We start from the raw sequence: 16,213 nt of genomic DNA on the forward strand, positions 1-16,213 counted from the left end.
GTTGCAGAAACACACCCACAAACTGAAGCAGCAATTTTCTCTGGCAGACCAGAGACAAGTGAAAACCCTGTAACGGTTCACTTTTGCAACTTTCTTGCACTACTTGTCATTTTTCAGTTGCATGAGTATTAGTTGCTCAGGAGAGTACTCAACTCGTGAAAAAGGCAAACAGAAACATCATGTACTTTTTAGAATATTAAATAAGCCAACGTTTCTCGTCAGATATTCTCTGTGCCCTGCAAAAGTATTCACACCCCTTGACCGTGTTTGCGTTTCGTCACATTACAACCAAGAACGGCAATATATAAATTTTATATCAATTTTTTTTTTTTTTTTTGTTTTAGACCGATGCAAAATAGCGTCTCATTGCCAAGTGAAAGAAATATATGTTGATGTTTTCACAATTTTTGTTTCTGAAAAGTGTGGCATGCATTCGCGTTCAGGGTCCTGAGTGAATTCTTTGTAGAAAAACTTTTTGCTCTAATTACAGCTGCAGGTTTTGATGGGTAAGTCTCTGCCAGTTTTGGCGCATTGTCCACCTACAGATCTAAGTTTTTCCCATTTTTCTTTGCAAAATGCCTCAAGGTAAGTCACTGTGGATGCAGAGTGTCTGTGGGCAGGATTTTAGTCTGGCCCATTCTAACACCAAATACCCTTTGATCTAAATTGCTCAGTTTTAACTCGGATTGTTTGTTTGTTTCTTTTTTCCTGCTAGAAAGCAAATCTTCTAGGGGTGCCCTGTATATGATGCTTTTAGATCTCTAATGTTCTTTAATAAACCTCTGAGGCCTCATTATAAACAGCTGCAGTTATACTGAGATTAAATTCTACAGTTTTTTGAATTTGCAATTTTCCAGACTTTTAAAGGCAACTGATTGCACTGGATTTTATTAAGGGGTCTCAGAAATAATATTTTTGCAAATTCTCCTTCCTGTATTTCTACAAAAAAATGCAATAATCAAGTACAATTATCCACTTCTTTGTGTTGGTCTGTTAGAGTTCGAGGTTTGGGGATACTGTTCCAAGTATCGTTTTGAATCATTCACATGATGTGAAAAGACAACTTTACACCTCCTGCACCGAGGAAATGGATTTGATTCTGAGAGAAACACGAGGAATCCGTTTTACCCGTTTTTCATTTAAGCATCAAAAATAATTTTTCTCTCCTACATGTACAAGTAGACTTAATATCAAGCTTTTATGATTCCTATGTGAATAAGATGCAAAGAACTTGTCCCACAAATGCACCTCCCACACCTCGACCTGTTTCTAAGACACACCTAGCGTATTCGGTTCGGAGCCTGTTGTTTAGTTCTTAAATGCACTCGCATAGTCCTCTTCCAGTGACTACCTGCAGCATCAGTAATATACACTTTTGTTGGGGTTTCCAAGTTTAGAAACGGGAAAGGGCTAAAGCATGCTGATTTGCAATTATAGGCCACCAGAAATTACATATTACACAGAATTTTTAAGACACATCACCACAAACTATATGTTGGGTAAGCGTCTTCAATAGCTGTCTCCATGCCTGATCACCCTTTCATGTCTGGGGAACAAAAAAAAAAAAAATTGTCTTAATTCCACCAGCAGAAACCATTTGGTTATACTCATTTGCCTCGTGTTCTAACTCTGCAGTGTAGCTGTTGGGAGAAATGCAGCTTTGCTCAACCAAGTGTAGTTTACTTCAGATTAATCCATCCTTTAACTTTCTTTAATCGTTTATAACGCGTTTGATACCGTTGCTTTACATTCACACGCTTATTCTACAGTAACTACAACGGATGTCACTCATTATCTCCCCGGATGATGACACCATTTATTTATCTTCCTCGTTAAAGACAGTTGTCTTATATATCCACTGCATATGTTATAGGTTAGGATTTTACTGAGTTGTTTTTTTTTTTAACAGGAAAGTTCCACCTGGTCTCCAAGATGGGACGCATTGAGAAGAGCGTGGAAGCGCACAAAGGGGCTGTTTTGGCTGGAAGGTGGAACTATGACGGAACTGCTCTGATCACAGGTGAAGGCACCGGCGACACATTTCTGCTTTGAAAATAGACAGTTGATTTCAGTAAAACGTGGACCGTATCATAACAGCTGTCCTACGATCCCCTTTCTTCTTCTATTTACTTAGCGGGCGAAGATGGACAGATTAAGATCTGGTCAAAAAGTGGAATGCTGCGTTCAACGTTAGTGAGCCAAGGTAAGACTTTAAAATGTATTTATTTACAGAAGAAAAAGCATCCAGCTAATGTTACTGCTTGTGTAAAACACCTCATTACCTACAGGTAGTCATAATTGTGTCAGAATGGAACAAGAAGTTATAGCTAATCTCCGAAACCAACTACCGTATTTTTCGGACTATAAGTCGCACTTTTTTTCATAGTTTGGCCGATTCTGCGACTTGTATTCAGGTGCGACTTACATATCAAGTTTAAATGGTAATTCATCTTGACCAGCATGAATCAAGGAGTGAACATTGCTGTCTATAGTATATATATTAATTGTATCATGATGGAGGAAAAAAGCTTAGCGCAACGAGAGGTATTTACCCGGTCCTGCCGCTGTCCCGACGTAGCAGAAGAGCTACCCCCAGACAGAGCTTCTCAACAAAATCAGCGACATCCCCGGTTTTCGTTAGAGAAATCTGGTCACAATAACTTAATTATTAATTGAAACATTAACTTATAAACAACACAGACCGAGAAAATGTTTGTATGTTTCACTGTTTCAGTCTGCATTCACGCAGCAGAGCGTTGCGTGGTGCAGCTCGAAGGACCCAGACCTCGACAGAACCCTGTCTGTGAAGCTAATAGCAGCTAGCGCTAGCTTACAGGTCTGTTGTCTGGGCGGGTTACAACTTTGCTGATGCGTATAGTCCGGTGCGACTTATATGTATTTTCTTCCTCTTTGTGGCACATTTTTGACTGATACGACTTATATTCCGGAGCGACTTATAGTCCGAAAAATACAGTACGCTCAGTACAAGTTATGTATTGATCACCACCATATCATCCAAGCCATTTGGTGCGTTAATTGGAGACTTAAAACTTTATGAGGTGTCTGTAAACAAGAGGCTTTGCTACTTTAAGAAGGAAACTGTGTTTATTTAATATTATATGCCTTACAAAAGACAATTTAAACCCATTAGGAGAAATGGGGAAAAAAGTCTCAATTGATTTCATTGCAGAGAATACTAACCAGCTGCATATAAGAAATTGTGTTTCATAATTTGGCATGATGAAAAAGATGCTTTGTTTTTTACTTTTTTTGGAATGACCATGACCTGGATGACTGAGAATCTTCACCAGCACGATGAAAAAGATTTTCTTTTTATCTTTACTGTTAGCAGTTTCTGGTCAGATAAGATGAAAAATTAGATTTTCTTGGCCTATGTGCAAAGTGTTGATGTGGTGCAAAAACTAACCCTCCACATCACCCTGAACATGTTATCTCCACATAAAACATCATGGTGACAGTATCATACTGTGGGAATTATTTTCGGTGTAGAATGGTTTAAAAACATCTGTCTTTAGTTGAACTAATCTGGTAGAGACATACACCACAATACTTAAGCTGCACTTAAAGGTAGTCCTACAGAGTTTTGACTCAGGGAGGCCAACATAAATGCGTGCCACACTTTTCAGATTTTTCACAATAAGATGCTACTTTTGATGGGATAAAGCGTGATGAAGCTTAGGTGGTGTGTGAATGCTTCTGTTGGGGCACTGTAACCGGGTTACAACTATATACAAATAAAAAAAGAAAGCCTTGTGACACATTTAAGGCACAGGACTACCTATGCCTATCAAAGTTGCTGCTTCTTGGTTTTTCTTCACTGTAAAAAACATTTGAGTACTCTAATTATTGATTGATCAGTCAGTAAGCCTCAGCTGTCTTTACTGATGAGCTTTTGCACCCTCACGCAGAATCATACATGCTGCTCAGCGCAGCCTAGATCTTATTTTTCAGTAAACTGACAGTATTTGTGTGTAAAAATGACCCGATTGCTCATTTAGCTTTGTGTCCATATTAGACGAACTGTTATTGGATACTTACTGTTGTTTGATTTGGTCTTTTGGATTTTACTTGTCTAACAAAATAATATAGCTGCGACTTCACAAAACGAAGATTCAAACATTGCATGCATTTTACCCTGCGCGACTATGTGATTTCACGGAGATTTGCCTGGTGTGTGCATGTGTTAGGCCTTTTGGACTGGAAGTGAGCTCAGATGAAGGAAAGCTGAGCGATCGCTCCAGTCCTGTGGTTTTCTTTATTAAAAAATGCCTTAAAGTTTAAAAGTTTTATAGAGTTTTTATTAAAAACCAATAAAGAAATGCTCCTCTCTTCAGAATTCTCATTACAGATGGCTTACTTCCTAATTGATTCATTGTGTCGTTTGACTCATTGAATATTCTTTTTTTTTTTTTAAATCATAGAATAGACAATAAACATAAAAAAAGGGTGGCTGTTAATTGCTTTGAGAAATTCACAGTACACCCCTAATTGATGACGGGAGTTGTAAAAAATAAAATAATCTTGGCAGAGCAACGGCAATATATGGGAAAAGAACAATTTTCCCTTTGGTTTGTGTTTTTTTGAGTCCAAGCTGCTCGATGGCCGTCAGATCTGCAGAAGCCTGCCACATGGCACCGAGATGGCTGCAGGTGTTGCTTCTCTTCACACTCTCTCATTTGCGCGCAGACATGCAGAAAGTGCAGGAGTGCGCTGTTCTTTTTTGGTTGCTTTTGACCCATTTTAAAACCTAGCTCTAGGAAGAGGTTGGAACTGCGCGAGATGGAGGAAAGAGGAACTTGTCTCAACTCCTTTCATCGACTTCGTCAGATTTTCAGATCACGTGACCAGTTGGCATTTTTAAGAAACCACATGCACCTGGAGTGAGGTTAAATGTCAGCCCCCCCCCCCCCTCCCCTTCACACGTGTGTAGCCACAACTCAAATTTAAACACACACACGCACACACTCGCTCACACACTTTCTGGTCTAACTCTCTCAGTAGGGACAAAACAGGCTTGATGCATTTCCTTTACCCCTTATCCTCACTTTTTAAAAGCAGTGAGTCTAACTCTTACCTGAACCAGATTCTAATATAAACACTAAATTCAACTCCTAACCTTTAAGTGGTTAAATCTGTTGTCTGTTTAACTTTGGTCCTCTTGAAGCTAGAAAAACAAGCACACAAAAACCTTTTGTTTGTGTGTGCACACACATGTGCTTTTAATGTGGAATTTAGACAGATTTTCTCAGCTGGTTTTCCTGTAAACTGAGGGCTTTATTAAGGCTGAATGAGGTGAGATCTCAGAGAGATTGTGATATCGCCAGAGAGGGTCGAATCAGTTCTAGTTCTAGTTAGTGACAGCAGGGAGAGCAACGTCCTCATAGCAAATCAAGGCAAAGTCAAAAAGTCTGCGTCTGTTAAAAACCTGGTCCTTTTTTTTTAAGTATTCGTGATTATGATAAAATTTTTCGTGTCTGTATTTCTGCGTCCTTTCCAGGGTCTCCTGTTTATTCTGTTGCTTGGGGTCCGGACTCTGACAGAATACTCTATTCATCAGGACGGCAGCTAATCATCAAACCTCTGCAACCCAACGCCAAAGTCATTCAGGTTCACAGTCTTTGCTTTTTTTTTGTTTTATTTTTATAAGATGAATACATTAGTTAATGTGGTTGGATACATTTTATAAGAGAGGAGCAGGATGCAACATAAAATGTATTTAAAAATGAACTGCACTGAGGTTAAATTTTGTAAATTAACGATTATTTGCCTTTTTCGTTTGGGGATATTGTGTGATAGACCAACACAAAGTAGGACATAAATGTTAATTGAAAGTAAAACTTTTTTTTTTTAATTATTTTTACAAATTAATATCTGAAACGCGTGGCTTATTTTTATATTCAGTCAAGTCTCATTTCGTATGTCTTTACCCACTTTGTACATTTAAAATTTTTTGCATAATAGCTCAAGCTTAGTCAGATTGGATAAAGTGTGTCTATAAACAGCGATGTTCAAGTTCTGGCACTGATTCTCAATTGGATTTCTGTCTAAACTTTGACTAGGCCACTCTTGCAAAGGAGTATTCTTTGATCCAAACCATTACATTTTAAATATTTCCTGCTGGACGGTGAACCTCCGCCCAAGACTTGCATGATTTGCAAACTCTACCAGGTTTACTTACCTTGGCCTGTAGTTGGCTCCTTTCATCTTTCCATGAATTTTGACCAGCCATTCAAGGAAAGTATCTCCACACCACAGCCCACCAACATGTTTCCTCATGGAAATGATGTTCTTAGGGTGCTGTATAGTGCTAGTTTTCTTCCAGACATCGATGTTTGTATTTAGGCCAAAAATGTTTAAATTTCTCTCATGTGACCAGAGCTCCGTCTTGTACCACATGTTTGCCATCTCCCCTACATGACTTTAGACAAAGTTTAAATGGGACCTGAGTCGTTTTCAATAATGACTTTCTTTTTTCCACTCGTTCATAAAGCCCAGATCTCTGGAGTCCACCTCCAGAGTTAACTAATGGTGGGTTTTCTAATTAATCCTTCACTTGTCTCCCCTGACAATTTATCTCAGTTGGTTTACAGTTGTGCCGTACTACATTTTCTGATGATGGATCGAGCGATGCCCCGTAAAATGTTCAAAACTATTTTTTTATAACCTAACTTTGCTTTTAACATCTCTGCAACTTTATCTATCGGTTGTGTTCCTTGGTCCTGATGCGGTTTATTTACAGATGTTGTAACAAACCTCTGAAACCTTTATGGAACAGTTGTTTTTATAATGAGAATGCATTACACACAGGTGGTATTTAAAGATTTAGGTGGCTTCTGAAGCCCATTTGTGGCGCCAAACTTAAGGGTATCAGAGTAAATGGGGTTGAAAATGGTAAAGTGGACCACAACCTTCAGATTTTAATCGTTCAAAATTTATTGTATCAAAATGTAGTGTGTGTATCAAATAGTTTTAGGTATTTATTTATTGCGCTGATGTCAGAAAGAGTTTAAATCTCAACAGTTTCTTCCAAAACAAATAAAACAATAAAGTTGCCAAATTCTCAACATTAAGCTTTTGAGGATCTTGTTGGTTATGACTCAGTATGCCTGGTGAGGATGCCCCATGCCAGTGGACAAATAAAGTAGAAAAACTATATCTATCTATCTATCTATTCAATTCAATTCAATTCAATTTTATTTATATAGCGCCAAATCATGAAACATGTCATCTCAAGGCACTTTACAAAGTCAAGTTCAATCATATTATACAGATTGGGTCAGATTATACAGATTGGGGTCAGATTATACAGATTGGTATAATCTGATCTATCTATCTATCTATCTATCTATCTATCTATCTATCTATCTATCTATCTATCTATCTATATATATATATATATATATATATATATATATATATATATATATATATATATATACATACATACATACATACATACATACATACATACATACATACATACATACATACATACATATACATATACAACACACTAGTGTTTTTTGCTTTTTTGCTTTGAATAAGGAATTTTTTCTCAGCTAAAAGCCATATAAAACAGCCAATATTCACCTCCGATTAACCGGTACATTTGTCCAATTACGGATTTGCAGGAGCTTGAGTGGAGCTGTTGGACTTTGTGTCCAGCTTCTTAAGCTGTGCAGGGGAAAAATAAATAGAAGTCTTTCTTTGCTGTGGCAAAGTTTCAGCCTCCCTGATGGATCAGTAAATTAATGACCATGCACATTCGCTGCTAACGTATTACTCTATAGATGACCTTATACACCGCAGAGAATTTTTCTTGTTCATGTATGCGTTTGTTTATTATTCTTCTCCATGCTGAACAGCACCTGGGACCTTGGGTAAACAAGGGAGGGTTTAATGTGTGCTTTGCTTTCTCTTGGCCATTACTAGACATACGAGTACAAGTTCAAACACACACGTGCACGCACACACTGAAAAGTGCCACTTCATCACCTCTCCCTCACACCCCTCCGAGACCTATCCGGCGATGGAAGGCACAATCAACATTAATATGGACACCCAGAAAGATCCTCTTTAAAGTTTGCAACTCCCTTACCAAGAGAGTGATACACCTGCATGAATTTTCCTGTGGAGGAAGTAGGATGCTAAAATGTAATGTTATTTGTTAACATTGAAATCTAAAAAACAAATCACAGAATTTTAGTGACTCGGGTCCAGCTCAGTTGACAGTTTCTCGTGTTTTTATTCTTAGACTTTTTTCTTTGGACAAAGTATAAGCAAAAATTGATCAATACATTTTTTTTGTCGTTCAACTCGATTCAGTTTTATTTATTTAGCGCACATGCCATCTCAAGGCACTTTACAAAGTCAAATTTAATCAAACCATCCAGACAGATTGTTCAAAAAGTTTCCCATCTAAGAAAATCCAGTAGATTGCATCGAGTCTTGACAAGCACCATTCCTCCTGAAAGAGCGTAGAGCCACAGTGGACAGTCATCTTCATTGTCATGGCTTTGCAGCAATCCCTCATACTGAGCATGCATGAAGCGACAGTGGAGAGGAAAACTCCCCTTTAACAGGGAGGAAAACCTCCACCAGAACCAGGCTGTGTGAGCATCCATCTGCCTCAACCGACTGGGGGTTAGCACAGAAGCACACATTGATCTGGAATGTTATATGGTAATGGCAGATGATCTGACCCCCACCCCCCATTTGGATGCCGTCACAACTAACAGAATGCCAGACCAGGTGTACCTACTGTGAAACGAAAAAAGACAGAGAAAACATAAAGTTTAAAAGTTGAAATAACAAACAATGCAGTTGTTCTGGTAACAAATAAAAAGGGAAACTATTTATGTATGATATCATGATGTGTAGCTAAAATTCTCTCTTGCTGTCTGTTTTTAGTGGAAAGCTCATGATGGACTGGTTCTAAAGGTGGACTGGAATTCAGTCAATGACCTCATCCTATCAGGTGGAGAAGATTGTAAATATAAGGTTAGTGATTTTGTTTTTTCCCTTTGCACCCACATTAAAAAGAAAACATATTGTTGAGTAAATACTGTTTATCTATAAATGTTAAAGACAATTGAAAACTGTTTGATGGCATTAAACAAGCCTTCTGTAAAAAGACAAACTAGGCATCCAAGACAGAGTGAAATGACAATGAGTAAAATGCAGTTAAATGGCGAATTCAACGTTTTGGCCATAAGTAGTCACTAGTGGTGTAACAGTAGACCCAGCTCATGAGATGATACCATAGATGGTACTTGGTGTAGTCGCAATAAAAAGTATAAAATAGCTCTTTGGTTTGGTGCTGGGAAGCAGATGCTAACTTTAGCGTCATTAACAGCCCAAAATGTTTACCACACTAATGATCTGAAAGTGGTTGAGACTCCCTTTATACTTTTGCCAAGTCTGTCAACACAACTCAAGAACTACATCCTTTTCTGCATCAATGCAAGAGTGTTTCAAGCTTAAAGCAGATATTTATATGTCTTGGGGCCATAATAATAGGATAAACTTACTTCCCCAGGTGAAGTCACATCAACTGGATACCGTGTCATGAGAGAGACTACACTTTGACAAGAAATAATAAGGTTATTTAATATCACAAGACCTTTCACTAGATCTTGTTACACCCCTAGTAGTCATTAGCCCCTTTCACAAAACACTTCAAGGTGGGATCAAGGTGGCATTTAGCCTTCTCCATGTGTTCTTTGTTATGACCAATGTGGTGTGGGGGCTAGAAGGTAGTCACAGGCCCGGATCGGCTGACTTGTATCAGAACAAGCTGGCTTCACAGGTCGAGGGGGTGATGTAGTGATGACATGTGGTTTGTGCGACCAGCCTGCAGCAGGATTTACAAGCAAGCAAGACCTAGAAATCATTTGCTGACAGGAACATTTAGAATGTGAGATATATACATTTAAGTCTGAAGTGTTTGCTCGACCAACAACAAGAGTGCTATGTTGTGTTTGTCTGCTATTGTTGTTTTGAATGTAAGAGTGTGGGAAAAGCTACAACATAGATTTTTTTTTTTTTTTTTTGCCTACAGCTGATTTCTGTGTTGTACCACACCTCTTGACGCTGCCGGCTTATTTGTTCTAGAGCTAAACCTGTTAGGATATAACTGACTTTCCTAGTGATGTGAAAGGTGCTTTAATATTTGTGAGTTTTGACAGAAACTTTTGTGGAAGAGGCAAAGGATGCTTTCAAGCTAGGGTAGAGATGCGTTCTTGTCTTCTCAGTGTAGTCTCCGTAAATGGTAAATGGCCTGCGCTTGTATAGCACATTATCAAGTCCAACAACCCCAAAGCACTTTACACTACATTCAATCATTCACCCATTCACACCCTGATGGTGGTGAGCTACATTACTAGCCACAGCTGCCCTGGGGCAGACTGACAGAAGCGAGGCTGCCATACATTGGCGCCACCGAATCCTCTGACCACCGCCAGCAAGCAATTCGGGTGAAGTGTCTTGCCCAAGGACACGTCGGCTGAGACGGCCAGAGCAGGGGGTCGAACTGACAACCCGCCTGTTACAGGATGAACTTCCTAATAGGGCTGTCACAATAATCAATAAATCGATTAATCGCACAGTAAATTTGACTCACATTATTAATTACAATAAACTCAATAATTTGTTTGTGCATGCTTTCTTTTTTCCACCCTGTGTTTCCCTCTCCTCTCTCTGCGACTGGATAACTAAAGGTTTTAGTACAGCGGATCAATGTCCACTCACCCCTCCTGTCTTGTTTCTTCAATGTAGGAGGAGTTAAATCTTGTGTCAGGTAGGCACATTCTCAAAGTTTAGCATGAGAGCCTCGTGAGAGACAGCCAGAGAAGCGATAGTTTGAAAAGAAAATGGAATTTGTGTCAAAACCGAACACGACCGCTGCAGTGTGGGAGTGTTTTGGATTTAAGCCAAATGACGGCGGCCAACCGCTTGATCTATCTGAGCCGTTATGTCAAGAGAATATACTTGCGTTATTATGCCATTATCGCATTAGTTGAAAAAAGTCTCCAAACAAAAATATTGTGGTTTATTGCGATCATTTTTAGGAAGATTTATCGTCCAGCAAAATTTGGTATTGTGACAGGCCTACTCCCTAACTCTGCTTAAGGACTGAGATGGTATGGTTGGAGCTGAAGACAATCCTCCCCTGGTAGACTTTGTTCAGAGAAGGAGACCAGAGCAGTATGTCTTTCAACCGGAGGGTTGTGACTGCAATTTCTGTGGCTAACATCCACAAACATTTCTCACTCTCTGTCTGCTTCAGAATCAGAATCAAGTTTATTGCCAAGTAGGTTTGCACTTACAAGGAATTTGACTTGGTGTTGATGGTGCAGACAAAATAGATATATATACAGAATCTAGAGCTATATACACAGTAGACTGTGCGTTAATGTAACGCAGAAGGTCTGAAGATGCTACGTTGGTGTAGCTTGTAGGTTCTGAACGGGGGAGGGAGAGAGGCAGTGTCAAGTGTCACAGGCGGTTCTTGCTTGAAGCTGGTCTTGCTTCAGTTGTGGTGACCTGTTTCTGGTAACTCTTGCCTACTTCTGCACAAAAGAGGTTTGCACCAGCGTGTGTTCTGTTGGTACCAGAGAGTTGGTGGCAGCTTGCTTTTCTTCCAGAGTGGTGGGAAGGCTTTTGTGGACCTGGTTGTGGCACCAGGTGTCACATCCTTGGCTAAGACTGATCGTATACCCTGTCATAATATGTTTGTGGTATGCTGGCTTCAAGGATAGGGCACATCCTGGATCTTCAAACAGCCACTGGTTTGATTTGATGGTGTTGGAAGGACATTTAAGTTCACTTACAGCAAACTGTCCCAGCATGTCCACTGACCCTGCTTGTCAAATGAGACTGCCTTGGCCAACCTATTCTGCTTCCTCCTGATGACGTATTTCTTCCACTACCATCTTCCTGCGCTCGGTTGCCATAAGTTCCAGGTTGGCTGTCTGGTCGTTTGTCCAAAGTCTCCTCTTCCTTGCTGAACATGTCCCACTATATCAACGTCTCTGAGGGCTGATATATCCTCCCCCACAGTGTTGGCTGGTTTCTATTTGCAGCCTGCCACTGTAAATGGAAGGTTGGTGCATTGTTGCTCACCAGCACATCTAAAGACTTTTTTCAGTATTATCTGGAATCTTGCCTCTGTGCTGGCCAAGCAGTGAGGAACTCCAAGCTATATCTTGACAAAGCCCGCAAGTCCTCTTTCCAGTTTCTCAACTGTTGTGAAGGGGACCTCAGTGAGTATAAGGTTCCACATCACCCGAGGAAGCTGGCCAAATTGAAGACACCAGGCCTTCAGTTTTCCAGTCATATTCTCTATGGCCCAAAGCCCAGGACTAGTTTGCTTCTCCAGGAGTTGCATTAGCCAGATCCAGATAAACTACATGGAGGTCCTTCCTCTGCACCATTGCCATCTGGAACTGGTGCCATATCGTGTTGATATGCTCTAGGCACCACAAGAACAGCCTTATTCCTGCCATTTGTAAAGATGTATCAATGTATTTGTTCTCCTGCAGGCAGGTGGACACCCTTTTAGGGAGTGGTGGCCTACTGGTTAGAGCAGCACGCTTGCGCTCTGAGAAGGATGCAAGTACCCGATTCGATCCCAACTGCCTGCACTCTGGGTCCCTGAGCAAGACCCTCAACCCCCAATTGCTCCCCGGGCGCCCTACAGTGGCAGCCCATTGCTCCCCCACGGGGATGGGTTAAATGCAGAGAAAAAGGTGGAAGTGTTGGCCTAGTGGTTAGAGCAGTACGCTTGCGCTCTGAGAAGGATGCAAGTACCCGGTTCGATCCCCACAGCCTGCACTCTGGGTCCCTGAGCAAGACCCTTAACCCCTGATTGCTCCCCAGGCGCCACACAGTGGCAGCCCACTGCTCCCCCCAGGGTATGGGTTAAGATGCAGAAGTGAATTTCTCCATTGTGAGATCAATAAAATTCAATTATTATTATTTTCCCTTCCTACGTTCAGTAAGTATATGGACCAGAGCTGGCTGATGTACTTTGCTTCCATCTACTTTGGGATCAGTATTCATCCTACCCATTGCCACTTTTGGGTACAACCCTCCTCTGCAACAGCACTTTCGTAAGCCTCCAAAGAAACCTCAGGAAATCTGGAGCCTTTTTGTACACCTTGTACAGGAATGCTTTTGTTTGAGGGACTAATGCTGATGTTGGCCAATGGACTACATTTTCCATTTTTTTCCAGGTTGGGGGCCCATCGACTGTTCTGAAGAGTCTAATGGTGGAATGTCTGAAAGGATAGTAGTTCATATTGCCTAGGATCAGAATGTGTTGTCTTCAGGTTCTCTTCAAAGTTTGTCCTACCTGGTATCAAATTTGCACTTTTCTCCACTTTAGAGAAAGCCTTTTAAGGAATTTGATGGAATCTTTATAGAAATATGTTTTTTGTTACTTCCATTGGTTCTCTGCCCTGCATAGAGCCATTAACTGAATTTTAATCTCAACTCAAAGCTCATTGATTCTTTCTTTCATCAACTCAAAGGCTTTTTTCCACTGTTTCCAAAGTTGTCTCTGCTGAATGAGGCTCGTAATTTTCTGTTGTCTCCTTGAAGATGGTGGTATAGACCAGTTCATTGTTATTGTTTTGATGCAGGTTTTTCGCGCATTCGCGCCGGACTGGTAGGCAAAAGGCGAACACAATGGCGGACGCAAACAGAGAAACTGACGAGTTCTCCACGTATTTTTCTTCTTTAGATAACATATCACAAGATCGTTTTAAGAGTAAGTTGATGGTTGATGGTATCAGATTGATAGGTTAAAAAAAAACATTGTTCACTACGGATTATTTTGGTGTTTTTGTCTTGTTAAAATGGGTGGGGGTGTCGGCGACGTTGCAGCATAAACACAGACGTACTAGCGCGCGTGAACAGGGGCGTAATGCAGCCACTGTCTGGTGCACATTTTTGCACACTGATTGCACAAAGAAAACTAAAATGATGTGGCGTGCTGCTGCTGCAGCGCATCGACTCCGCTTCTCCCGGCCCCGTCTAGCGATCGCCACCTCCCCTCCGCCGTTATTTAAGTAGAACAATGACTAGTGCAGAATTAAGTTGTATTTACCGGAGATGAAGTGTAGGCTGCAAATTCTGTCATGGTATGATGGCTCCTACTGTCCATTGGGATTGTCTGCCTGTGCTCTTTTCATTGAAATTATCCATTTCTTTCTTCCTCCTTCGGTAAACGACAGAAACGTACATCCGACGATTTGGAATTCCTCTCTGTGCAACCGGGAGCACAACAAGTCGTAGGCATTGCTTAGATTCCAAAAATAAACAAACTAAAAGTACGCTCTAAATCACCCGTTTTGTCATGTAGTAGACGAGAACAGTTCTGTTTTTGCCTACCAGCGGGACCCGGATGTAGCGCTGACATCACTCGTGAACTGGTCTATTGGGACATGGTTTCCAGACTTCCTGTCCTGAACACCATAACGTTCTTCCTCATATCAGCAGCAGTGGAGCATTTCCCTTGTAGTCTGTGGCTGGTGAGCTTCCTTTCAGGTGCAGGCTTGGGAGGCTGGGTGGGCTTTTCTGACGTTTCCCTCTGTGCATGTGTACACTTCTTCCGTGAAAGGGATACCGATGTGATGCAAGCTGTGGTTTGACTCCAGTTGCCGTGCTTCACTCGACTGATTTGACTCCTTCTGCAGAAAGTAGTCAGTTTGGGGCGCCTGTCTTTCAACTCTCTAGTACTTTTTCCTTCCCTGGTGAATCCTGTGATGTAACCTCCAGCCACATGCACGTAACTAAAGTTGATGGAGGTGTAACTTCAACGTTCCATTTGATGCTTTTGTTATTCCTAGTCAAGGGAATGTTTAAGTTACACCTCCATCAACTTTATTTTTGTGCGTTGTGATTGGAGCAGATTTCAGGATTCCAGCCATGCAATATGTAAAGAAATTTGAAAGTATGGCTATTTTTGTGAAGCATAATATGTTTTGGGTCATAGTGTCTCACGTTTTATTGTAAATGTGTAAACTAAGGTATCTAAATCTGACCTGATCCTTCAGAGGCACTTAAATGGAGTCACTAAGTCGGCCTTCTATCACCTGAAGAATATTTCCAGGATTAAAGGACTGATGTCCCAGCAGGATCTTGGAATTACTCATCCATGCATTTATTTTTAGTAGAATTGATTACTGCAACAGTGTTTTTACGAGTCTGCCTAAAAAGTCAATTAGACAGCTGCAGCTGGTCTATAACACTGCTGCCCGCGTCCTCACTAAGACAAAGAAAGTAGAGCACATCACCCAAGTTCTAAAGTCCTTACGCTGGCTCCCTGTATCTCTCAGAGAATAGACTTTAAAATACTTCTGTTAGTCTATAAATCACTGAATGGCATTTTCCTGTTTTATTTTGTTTAAATTTTCCTACATTGTATCTGCTATACAAATACATTTTCCATGCCTAAATCGCCCCAGAATTTTATGTTTTAATTATTTTTGCCTTATAATACTAAAGGTATTTTCATACTCCTTTTATATTAACCATTTATTTAGATATATAAATCTTTTGAACTACTGCGAAAGCTAAAATATATAAAATGGATAAAGTATTAAACTTTCCCTGGAGTGTCTGTCCTAGTGAAATTACTCCAAGAGATAACAAAGGACCCAGAACCACATGTAAAGCACTGCAGGCCTCACTTGCCCCAGTTAAGGTCAGAGTTCCTGATGCAATAGTAAGAAAAAGACTGGACTAATATTGTTTCCATGGGGTAGTTCAAGGTCAAAAGCCATTTCTCACCAAAACAAACACACAGGCCTGTTTCACATTTGCCCTAAAAACATATTGATGAACCTTAAGATCTTAGGGAAAATGGTCTTGGGCTGCTTTGCTTCTTCAGGACCGGGTCGACTACCTTTAACTGAGGAAGCTACAAATTCCTCTCTCCAGCAAAAAGACCCTGAAGGAGAACGTCCTGCCATCGTCTAGTGACCCTGTTATGCTGCACGACAAGGATCCAAAGCACATCCGCCGTTCACATCTGAATGGCTAAAAAGAAAAGGCAAAATGAAGGTTTTGGAGCGACCTAGCCTAAGTATGGACTTAAATCTGACAGTGCCTCTATGGCATGACCTTAAACATGACCTTTATGCTTTAAAACCCTCCAATGTTGCTGAAATAAATCACACTCAGTTAT

General features: G+C 40.5%; 1 protein-coding gene across 1 annotated transcript in view; it reads left to right on the forward strand.

Annotated features, from left to right (window-relative positions):
* ift80 (intraflagellar transport 80 homolog (Chlamydomonas)) overlaps positions 1-16,213 on the forward strand; it is a 70,739-nt gene that overhangs the window by 2,344 nt on the left and 52,182 nt on the right. Inside the window, exons 4-7 of the mRNA XM_021321124.2 lie at positions 1,910-2,020; positions 2,135-2,203; positions 5,519-5,628; positions 8,932-9,021. Coding sequence (XP_021176799.2) covers positions 1,910-2,020; positions 2,135-2,203; positions 5,519-5,628; positions 8,932-9,021 — 380 coding nt within the window. The remainder of the gene's footprint in view (positions 1-1,909; positions 2,021-2,134; positions 2,204-5,518; positions 5,629-8,931; positions 9,022-16,213) is intronic.

The sequence above is a fragment of the Fundulus heteroclitus genome, chromosome 18 (assembly GCF_011125445.2).
Source record: "Fundulus heteroclitus isolate FHET01 chromosome 18, MU-UCD_Fhet_4.1, whole genome shotgun sequence".
In the NCBI taxonomy this organism is placed as follows: domain Eukaryota; kingdom Metazoa; phylum Chordata; class Actinopteri; order Cyprinodontiformes; family Fundulidae; genus Fundulus; species Fundulus heteroclitus.